Source organism: Vanellus vanellus, assembly GCF_965231255.1.
Source record: "Vanellus vanellus genome assembly, chromosome: 2".
Lineage (NCBI taxonomy): Eukaryota > Metazoa > Chordata > Aves > Charadriiformes > Charadriidae > Vanellus > Vanellus vanellus.
This window is the reverse complement of record NC_138906.1, coordinates 98470850-98482303: the sequence shown is the minus strand read 5'-3', so window position 1 is coordinate 98482303 and position 11454 is coordinate 98470850. Positions and strand designations below refer to the sequence as shown.

Here is an 11454-nt window from a genome sequence, read left to right as displayed (position 1 = left end):
TAGTTACAGATGATTAAAAACTTCTCTTGACATTCCTTCCTGCTTTATAGTACGCGTTTGGGTTTTTTACTGGTTTAAACTAAGGCAATGTCCCATGCCTAACTTAAGTATACATTGCAGGTGTTACCTGTGATTCTTTTTAGGATGTTCCCATTTAGAACATGGAAGCCCCTCTATATATGCATTTATGTTCTGGTTTACAATGTGCTAATTTTACAACTTACTCTTTTCTATAAGAAGCATTTGTTATTATAGGTATTTTGGGTGTAATGAGGTCTTAATGATATTGTGGGTTTCTCTGAAAAAGCATAGAAGAAACAGTGAATTATAAGAACTGTTATTAAACATAATTTTTGTTTTATAGGTTATTCAGCGATAGTTATGAACTCCCGTTTACGAGCCTTAGGTGGGAGGATAAATAACATACGTGCATCAGAACTACCAAAAGAGAAAACTCGATCAGAGATAATCTGTAACGTCCACTTTTTGGATGGCTCAGTACAAAGCTTCAAAGTCAATGTAAGTTTGGAGAACTACCTTTTTTTTTTTTTCTTTTTTTTTTTGTTGTTGTTGCATAGAAACTTGTTTGAAAATTGAAGATCAAATGTGGGACCCTGAGGCATGGGATTGCCAAAAGATGTTGAAGATGTAGCTTTGCCATTACAAATTGCAGAATTACTGGTTATGAAATAGATTTATAAAGTGTAAAGTGCTATTTTAGTTTTCTTTAAAGTCAACCAGCTGAAACGTCATAAAAAAATCATGGCATACAGATTGTATCTGGAAAAAGGTCTTCTGTATGATATGGGAACCATGAAGAAACAGATCTGGTGATCATTATCAGCTATGAATAAGTAATTCATATTTAAAGGGGACTCCCAAATTTGGAGGTACTCCTCCTTTTCTCCTGTCAAAGGGTCAGTAGTGCTAAAAGGAAGAGTCCTTGTAAATACGTCAATACATATTTTCTGAAATGTAAAGATGGTGTAAAATAGTGAAGATGTCATGGCTTAGTAGGGCAGTTCTTTTTAGTCTTTTGTATTTCAATGTGGTCTCTTTATCTGGGAGCAGGGAGGGAAAGGGGATTAACAAAGGTTTGTACTCTACATTTTTACTTTATTTTATTCTGTAAATATTTTGGTTTATAACCTTCAGGACTGATTAAAAGTATTAGTTAATTTTTAAATAAAACCAGGAAGTACCTTCACTCCTTGATCAATTTTCAGTAGAATTATCTGACCACGCAGAAAAAACTGTGGATGAATTTAAGTATAATTGTGTGGATTTGTGTATATGACAATTGTTTTATCCAATTTGCCCTATTTGAGAAGAAACATTTCGCTGAGGAAGCTGTGTTATTGGATATCTTAGTGCAGTGCTTTCTTATAGGAAATTAAAAACTTCACCTGAAAACTGTATTTGCCTAACTACTGTTACAGTTCTTTTTGCAGACTGATTTTATTTCTGAACTTTCTGTTGGGTATTTTTTTTAAATAGAAATTATTTGATAGGTAAACAGATGCTTTTCATTCTAATATATACAGAAGTAGGCTCATATTTCAGTATATATGTTATATCCTGTGTATGTGTATATTTGTATATAAATATGTGTGTGTATATATGAAGTAGCTAACATTGGAGAGCGGGGTACAAGGAGAGTAGGTATATAAGAGAAAGAGTGACACGTTTGTATACAGTTTCCATTGTTCATCTTCAGCATGCTGTATAGGATTGCCTTGTCTGTCAATGAGCTAGCATAATTGCCCTCCTGACCCTGCACAAGGATCTTTGAAAAATGAGGAATTTAAAACTTTTTTAATTCCATGCATAGTAGTATATTTTTCCATGTAAACAGGTGTTTATGCAGCTCTAGATTTAGTGCTTGGCCTGAAGTCCAGCACTGTACAAGTGACCATTGCTTCTCCTTTCGTCCTTTAAGCCATGAATGCAATATGACAAATGGGAACCATTTTGAAACTCTGGACCCAGCTGATTTCTCTCCCTGCCTTCAGCATACCCCCGGGTATCCCTGTATCCCTGCTGGTTACCTCCTGCCTCCAGGAATTGGAAGGGTCTCCTTACTGCAGCTGTAATGCTGAACTGCTGTAGGGGTAATGCAGGACCCGTTATCACTTTATTGAAATGAACACGGGGAACATGGCTACCTCACTATGTTACGGGCTACTGCAAGGAAGAGGTTTACCAGAAGATTTGTGTTCTTTGAGTACTAAGCTTTCATACTGGTACTGAGGGAGCCTGCGCTTATCTGCCAAGGTGGCCCTTCCTGATTATCTAACCTTGATGTCTGCCTAAGAACAGGCTTTGCTACACTCTGGTTGTGTTGCAAGGTCCAGTTCTGGAAAGGGTTGAAGCTGGCTGCAGAAAACTTGTGTCCAAGTTCTGCTTATGTTAACAGAAAAATTCAGCTTCGTGAAGTTTGTGCCTGACTCTGTGTGTGTTTTTATTTTACTTGCCAACATCATTCAGTTTTATGTCTGTAAGCAAAGAGCAACTCAGGTCTGTGGTCGGTCTGGGAATCGGCTAGGCATGTATTGAAGGAAAGTAAGTTTTGCTATGAACAGATTTTCCTCACTAGTCAAGTCTTTCTGTGTTGCTTTAGAGAAACTTTCCCGTATCAACACATCGATTAATAGATCTGATTTTGCTCCATACTTTACTCATTTCTGGATGCAGGTTCAACTGATAATTCCATATTTTTAAGAAATTAAATATGCTTATCCCATGGCATGATTAACAGCAATGTATTTAGTAATGTAGTAATACAATATTAAAATGAAGGTGCTTTCTGAAATGACTAGACATAGATACATTGATAAAAAGACATGGTATGTCTTGTGAATGTTGTAATATATTTTCTAGTTTTTTACTTTCTCATTTTTTACTGTTACTGCTGATATCTGTTGAATTTTTGTCTCCTGTCTGAGTTTGGAGAATTGGAACTGAACAGGATCACCTCTTTTAAAACATAGGGTGTAGGGTTTTCTCTTTAAAAGAACTTCAGTGTATCAGTGGAAAATTAAGGTTGGAATTTTTCAGGGTTGTATGTTTGTGGGCTAGTGGTACCTGGTTGGGATTTATGAAAGCTCTACGTTTGGGTATATGTTACACTTTGAACTAATATTAGGCTAATACTCATGTGTACTTAAGTATGCTTTAACATTCTTAGACAGGGTTATACTTGTCTACCACAAGTAGTGGAAAGTGAACGGGGAAAAGCAAGATACTCAAAGCTTGGCCTTTGTCCATTTGATAGCATAAATGGAATCCAAGACTATTCCCATTCTAATGACAACAGACTGAAAAATGCTGAGTATTGCTTTGTCATGTAGTAGCTATTTGAACACAGAGTTCTCACTGCAAGAGGATTTCTACCTTTCAAAGGCATAGGGACACTATATAGAAGAATAACATCAAAGAAGAGAAATGTCAAGGGTAAGAAGCTCGAGAGAAATTTGCTTTGGGTTTAAGCAAATAGGTATTCCTAAGTTGTTATTTCTAATATCTTGCTGGCACTGCACAGATGCTCAAGGCTAGTAAATTTGAGATGGATTTAAATTTAATACAAAGATGATAGATTAAGTAGTCTAAATTTACAACCTGTTGGCACACTGAAAAGAACAACTTGCGTATTTTGAAATTTTGAACTAGTACTAAGTGACATCTTTAAAATGATGGTAGAACACTCATGATATCTCCAAATACTGAGCCTTTTAGAGAACAGGGAGGATAGAGATGCAAGTTTCATTCTGTAGCAGCAGGATATTTACAGAGCCCACAGAGCTGATTTTCATGAAACTTTGATAACAAACTGCATGGGCTCATGAAACTTACGAAGTTATAGTTGTAGCTCTCTCTCTCTCTGATTCTGCTAGACGGTATTTTATTTTTCCAGTGGTTGCATCTGTAGCAATGTGAATGAAAACCGCATATCCTAAAACTGGGCAACGGAAGAAGGAAGGTGGATTTTGCTTATGGAAATAACCTGAGGGACTTTCTATCATTTGAGAAACCAGAAGGTAGCTGCTTATCTTGATTCCTGCAAATTTGTTCTTATTAAGCGCCTGTCCCAAAGAATATCAGTAGCCTGACCAACTGTAAATAAAGACTTAATTTCAAGAGAGCAGTGCCATTTTTCTCCTGGATTTTTGGCTTGGCAGAGTAGTGAAGTGATAGGCTTTTTTTATTCATTGTTTTTATTTAAAGAAGTTTATACTACAGTTTTGGTGCATCTGAAATTTGTATTGATGGTATCACAAAGAGTTAATCGGTATGACTTGCAGTATGTGCTGTTCTTACATCATCATAATCAAGAAAGTTCACATGGGAGTACAGACAGACACATTCTACTACATCGCTTACAGTCCAAATAGTAATATATGTTAACTCCGCAAGGTTGAAATGGCCTTTCTTGTCTTTCCCCCATTATGTGTTTCAGTTTTCAGATGGAACATTTCTGAAGTCCAGGTAAACAATAGAAGGTGCAAGTAAGCGGAGTTGGAAATGTTCTTCTTTCAAAAACATATTTGAGACAAAGACTTGACTGCACTTGGTACTAATTGTTGCCCTTGATTTTGATTATATTCTGTTTTTCTTGAACCTTCCCAATAAATTTCAGGTGTTTGAATTTTGTGATAAAATTAGTTTACTTCTGTCTCTCATGTGCGTTGTAGCCTTAGAACAAGACAGAGGTAACAAGTTTTCCCCGTGGGGAAGATGTTAGTGGTCACTCTAATATACACAGAGTGTGCTCACACACCATGTTTGGGCGTGTTTAATAGGTGTATATTGAGCAATAATACAAATTTATTTGTAACTTTTGGTATAAACATGGAGGAGTTTTCCATTATTGCTCTACTTTGACTCATGTACCAGGAATGACCACTTGGGAAGTATGCCTCTCAATTTACAGTAAATTGACTTTTGTGAAGGGATAAAATTTACAGTGTCAGATCACTTCTGTATTATATTGTCTTTCTGAGTTGACGCTTATGTCTTAGTACCTGTGATTTTTTTGCTTTTAGACTAGTTGACTTTTAGTAATAGGGTCTCCTTCTAGAAATAAAATTATTAGGCAGTAATAATGAGAAAAGTTGCACAACTTGAAATTCAAATCATAAGGAATGTTTTTCCTTTCCCACCATCTCAGTTAAGCTACTTCTTCCAGTATTTGAGAAGGAACATGACTGTTACCACTAAAAACAACAATTACTATTGGTATGTTTAAAATAATGGGCAGAGATACAAGTCTTAAAGGTTCTTTTTGATTATGGGTTTGAGTTTTATAATTTTAAATGGCTCATAGTAAAATGCAAGGATGCAGAATTGTTGGATCTTTGTCACAAAGTTTTCCTACTGGATATTGTTTGATAATACAAGACAGTTTCATGCTAATCTGTGTCCCTGCGTGCTGAAAGACCTGCTGTATGAAGTTTCAGGTTGACAACAAATATTTAGTTTTAGATTGAGGCAGATCAGTATACTCTATGACTGGAAAGCAGTAAGATGGTATGAAATTTGATGATGCCTTTGAGGACAGTGAGAAAGTGATCTGACCTACAGCAGGCTTGTTAGTCTTAGCCCTTTGTGGGGTCTGACTTAGTAATAAATGCTGAAGGAAAGAACTAGTGGAGGAGAGGCTTTTTTTCCAAAGTTAGAACTGGAATGACTAACCTCATGTATATGTTTGTTTTAAATCGTTTTTGAGGCAGAGAAAATGCAGTGGGTCAAAACTCTGTGGGCATGGATAAATATTTTCTGTGACCTTTATATAGAAAAATACTGCACTGGAGTGTATGGAATCTAGAAGAGTTATGGGATGGGCAGGGAGTTGGCTCAAGGTGGCAGTAGATCTTGCTAAAAAGGAGATGTTAAGCAGTGTAAGGACATTAATAAAGTTCTTGACTGTCAAATTTCATTAACATGTAACTAATTAATTTTTTTCACTAAATCAAAAACGTAAGGTTTGAGGCATTATTAACAATAAAAAAGATACAGGAATATGAGGTAGCAGATAGGTTATCTTGAACAAGGAGTAATTGCAGTGAGGGAAATTAGTAGTGTAAACTAATAGCTTTCACCGGATGAGGTAATGTGTTTTTTTGTGTGTTTTTTTTTTTTTTTTTTTTAAGCTCAATTTTCAGTTGCAAACAATAGAGGAGGAGAACACTGGTAGTTTGCAGGCTGAGCTGCTCATGTGTTGTTGCTGTTAAAAAGGTGAGTGCTATTATGCACCAGGCAGGAATCTTCAGCCAATGTCAAGGAAGTATCAACAGTGTTAGTCTTGGCATCAAAGCCACCCTCCAGCAAACGTCACGTGTGGATCCTGGCTACTTGCAGACAAAAGAGGGAAGTTCCAGTCAGGCAGGCCTAGAAAGTACAACTGGGATGCTCTGCAAAAGTCTGGACCTAAAGAAAGAAGAGGCTGTTTATTCTAGCTAAACAAAATCTTGCATGCTCTGAATAAGAGCATCAGGTGAGTAAATAGATTCCAGGAAAAGGACAGAGTTAGCAGAAGAGCAAATAAATTGGCTGTATGTAAAATTAGTGTGGAAATTAACAGAAAGTGTAGCACTTTGTTCAAGCTTATAGGCATATTGGGGCCAAAGGATGCAGGCTGTTTGGTGGTGGATGACTTACAGACTAAATTAGGAAAGGATGAGCTTAAACAGCAGCACAGGAGGGGCAATGGGTATTGTGTCTGAAGTGAGACTGAATTTGCAAAAGCTTAGGTGGTGCTGAACTGTGAGGTTATCGTTGCCAGAAAGTGGGGGCAAAGCTCTTGCAGAGGAGAAGGACCAGGAGATGTGCTATATGTTGCACTGTCTTCTTAAAGTTTCACTTTGTACCACTTACTTTGTAGAAGTTAACAAACTGAAAAGGATTACTTGCGTATTTATTCCTCCACTCCAAAGAGCTAACAGTCCTCACTTATGTTTATGCAGTTCTTAGGACAGCGGATCTTAATCACTCCAGCTCCTAGGCAGTGCTTGACATTAAAAATAAGGAAGGGGCAGTCTTTCTCTTCAAAATCGTGTAGCTTACTAGAAATTAAACTTGACTAACCTAAATTCCCTAAACGTAGTAGGAAATTGTTGTGGCACAGGCAGAGTGTAATACGTGTTAGTTATGACTGCTTTAAATATTAATTTCTGGCTTATCCAACATAAGATGAAATATATTTGAAGGCAGATTTAAATGGAAGTGAATGGTCTGTGGTTATGAGGTGGTTGATGTTTTTAACGGTTCAGAATAAGGATCAGTGGATGTCAGGAAGATGAAATACATGGAATTTTCTTTTAAGGGTGGAAACAAGCAAGCCTCTTAAATGCTTGCTTTTAGTAGAAAAAACTTTAATATTCTGAAGATTGTCTTAAAAACTTGTGTCACTGTAATAGAATAGGCTAGTGTGGAAAGTGCATAGGTTTTTTTTAATCTCATTTTAGAAAGGCAAGAAGGAGCTTTAAGAATATCTTAATTACTTGCTGTAATGGTTAACAGGGTTACGAAGAACTTGGTTCTAATGCCCAGTTTAGCTGAGTAGGGTTCATGTTGTTTTGCCCTTTTCCTATGGTGAATGGGGGTGAAAATATGGTGTGTTCATGGAGAACAGGAGAGGTGCCTGAGGACTGGAGGAAGGCTGACATCACTCCGATCTTCAAAAAAGGCAAGAAGGAGGACCCAGGGAACTACAGACCAGTTAGTCTCACCTCTGTCCCTGGGAAGGTAATGGAGCGACTCATTCTGGACGTCATCTCCAAACACGTTGAGGAACAGCAAGTTATTGGAAGTGATCAACATGGATTTACCAAGGGTAAATCATGCTTGACCAATCTGATAGCTTTCTGGTTGGCTGGATGAGGGGAGAGTTGTGGATGTCATCTACCTTGATTTCAGCAAGGCTTTTGACACTGTCTCCTATGACATCCTCATTAGGAAGGTGAGGAAGTATGGGCTAGATGAAGTGACAGTGAGGTGGATTGAGGGTTGGCTGCGGGACAGAACTCGGAGGGTTGTGATCAGCTGCACAGAGTCTAGTTGGAGGCCTGTAACCAGTGGTGTACCCCAGGGCTCAATACTCGGTCCAATTTTGTTTAATATATTCATTAATAACCTGGATGAGGGGACACAGTGTATCCTCAGCAAGTTTGCTGATGATACCAAACTGGGTGGGGTGGCTGACACCCCAGAGGGCCGTGCTGCCATCCAGCGTGACCTGGACAGGCTGGAGAGCTGGGCAGAGAAGAACCTAATGAGGTTCAACAAAAGCAAGTGCAAGGTCCTGCACCTGAGGAGAAAGAATGCTAGGCACCAGTTAGGTTAGGGGCGGACCTGCTGGGAAGTAGCTCGGAGGAGAAGGATCTGGGGATTGTGGTAGACAGTAAATTATCCATGGCCCAGCAATGTGCCCTTGTTGCCAAAAAGGCCAATGGAATCCTGGGCTGCATAGGGAAGAGTGTGGCCAGTAGGTCGAGGGAGGTCATTCTCCCCCTCTACTCTGCACTGGTGAGGCCACAACTGGAATACTGTGTCCAGTTTTGGGCTCCCCAGTTCAAGAGGGACAGGGAACTGCTGGAGCGAGTCCAGCGAAGAGCAACTAAGATGATTAAGGGCTTGGAGCATCTCCCTTATGAGGAAAGGCTGAGAGAGCTGGGACTCTTTAGCCTGGAGAAGAGAAGGCTGAGGGGAGACCTTATTATGGCGTACAAGTATCCAAAGGGTGGGTTGAAGGAGGATGGAGCCAGGCTCTTTTCAATGGTTCCCAGTGACAGGAGAAGGGTTAATGGGCACAAGTTAGAACACAGGAAGTTCCGTTCAAATACACGGAAAAACTTCTTTACGGTGAGGGTGACAGAGCACTGGCACAGACTGCCCAGGGAGGTTGTGGAGTCCCCTTCCCTGGAGATTTTCAAGACCCGCCTGGATGCAGTCCTGAGTAATGTGCTCTGGGCAATCCTGCTTTAGCAGGGGAGTTGGACTAGATGATCTCTAGAGGTCCCTTCCAAATCTGAAAATTCTGTGATTCTGTAAAGCTCTTGACACATTGTAGCATTAGAGTACAATGTGGCCATGGACTGTATTGGAATGGATGTCAAAATTCAAAAGCAGCGATGTGAGGTGCTTAGCCTGCCTCACTTTACAACTAGATCTCAAAACTGTTTATGTGCAAAATAGATTGAAGATTGTGCAGCGTAAGCTGTGTCATAACTTTATTTTTAACTGTATAAGCTGAAAAAGAATTTGGCTTTGTTTTAAGAAACACCCAAAGACGAGTAAATATAAATTTTCTTAAGGGAAAACAACAAAACCCTTCAGTTTCTGGAGTTTTAACAACTGAAGAAGACTTTAATAATTTAAAATTACATTTTGTGCTTAGCTTAGATTTCTGGAGCAGTGCTTGATCTAGGCACTGTGGAAGAAACGTGCTTCTAATACCAGGGAGCAAGAACTGGAGCCACAGAAAAGTAGTGTTGGAAGTTGCTTTTGATAGGAAGTGTGGAGAGGAGGAATAGAAGGAAATAGTAGGTATGTAGGTGAAGGAGACTAGTACTGGCTGAGCAGCTGAGTTTAGGGTTGGGAAATCCACGGGAACATTGCAAAGAGAACTGTGACTGCTGAGCAAGAATATTGTAGCAGGGAGCTTGCTTGTCTTTCCAGGGAAGCAGTGGGAAGGCTCAGCAATTTATGTGTGCTGGGGGAGAGGGGGGATGCAACTGTGAGAGGATGGGGAGGAAGAACGTGAAAGTGCCTGAATTGGGCTGAAGGACCACAAGCATGAAAAATGAGAACGGGAATTGGGAGATAATGCTGTTGCAAAGAAAGGAGCCTGAAGGGAGTCAGAAGTGTTGAAATTCAGAGAGAAAATTAACAGAAGAATCTGCCCTCTGTGGTCTTCTCCTGCTCCACTTGTAATGAAACCTGAGATGCCTGAATACTTTCTTTCAATAAAGCATACATTTCATCCCCTGTAATTACTGCTTTTTGTCACAATATAACTTCAGTTGCTCATTTAGCTTGTGTAAGAAGTATGCACCATAGATGTGCAATTATGCTTCTGAGTTGTGTGGATGTCACGTGTTGTCACTTGAAAGTATTTTAACATTCTGCATATAAAAACACAACCCTGGGGAAATATGTTATGTATAGGAAGGCAGTGCTAAAGGTGAATGTATTCACACCAGGAAATGCCCGTTATTTCAGAGGGTTAAGGTGACATCTGCTGTTTTCATAGGGCCCTCTTGTGTACATATATGGATAATGTCTGATAGCAAATCTCGGTCTTCATAGCAGAGCCCACCTCATTGGTGGTGCTGGACAGAACTGCCTGACAGATGGATGGCATCGAGGCTGTGTGGGACCAGGAATGCTTGGTCGCGTGGTCCTTACCTGTCGCTGAGATTTCACTTTCTAAGCTGGATCTAGATCTACACTATTTGAGAAAAAAAATGGGGTTGATCAATGGTGGTTTGGTCAACCGTGTCGTGGTTTAAATATTGCAAGGAACAGTAGCCAGTTGGAAAGGAGAGCAGTAGGAATGTGCAGCTGGGGAAGACGAAAGGGACAGAGCTGCTGCTGTTGATGGCTGCAGAGACTCAGGCCTGAGCAGACTCACATTTATTGTGAGACCTCAACTATTTGTTGTGAAAGTTAAACAAGATGGGAGACTGTTGGAGGGGAAAGGGTAGTGTCATACATAAGACAGTCGAGTGTTGCCTCCATTGTTTTCTTCATATGTGACTTTGCACCAGAAAAACGGGCACAGCTTTTCACAGGAGGCTAATAGTAGGCTCTTACCTTACCTTGCATCTGGAGCCTGATGTAGAAACACAGAGCATTCAAATCACAAATGAGCTACTAGGAGTTTTGTTCAGGCAGTAGGAAGTGTTGGATAACGTTTCATCCTCCAAAATAAGGTAGGCAGATGGGTATCTTTTGCTTGACTCTGTTCTTCTTTTCCCATCTTTTAAATAGGAGGAATGCTTTTTTGAGATAATAGACGACTATGGAATATGTTGCTATTTAAAGCACTCAATTACAACAGCGTAGTACCCTGTTTAAAAAATTTAAAAAAAGATAATCTGTCTTCTCAACAGGAATTGAGTGTTGTATAATAAACAAGGTCTAGACAAAAAGAATTTACTACAATATCGCGTTCTTGGCTTAAGTGAGCACTCTTATGCACTGAGTAAGACTGGGGCCATCCACAAAAATGTGGCCACTATCATGAGTCGTTTTTTTCAAGACATTGTTTAAAAAATTAAGAAATCTGTTTAATGAATCAAAGCTTAATTAAATCAGAAAATTTTTGATAAATTTGTTTCAGAACATAGTGCTTGCCTTTTGCAGTCTAAATAATTTTCCTGTGGTAAAGTTGTTTTGGTTGGGTTTGTTTTTTTTTTTTTTGCATGTCTGCAATTTATTTCTGCTTTTAAGAGG

At 39.2% G+C, this 11454-nt stretch overlaps 1 protein-coding gene across 3 annotated transcripts in view; it reads left to right on the top strand.

Annotated features, from left to right (window-relative positions):
* Nucleotides 1-366: 366 nt before the first annotated feature.
* Nucleotides 367-11454, top strand: part of PTPN3 (protein tyrosine phosphatase non-receptor type 3) — a gene marked incomplete at both ends in the record, with an annotated part of 98765 nt that continues 87677 nt past the window's right edge. For 2 of the 3 annotated variants that reach the window (XM_082480036.1, XM_082480035.1), the window contains one exon: nt 367-519. In XM_082480036.1, the coding sequence (XP_082336162.1) occupies nt 382-519 (138 nt within the window). The remainder of the gene's footprint in view (nt 520-11454) is intronic. The other variant, XM_082480037.1, reaches the window with a different exon arrangement.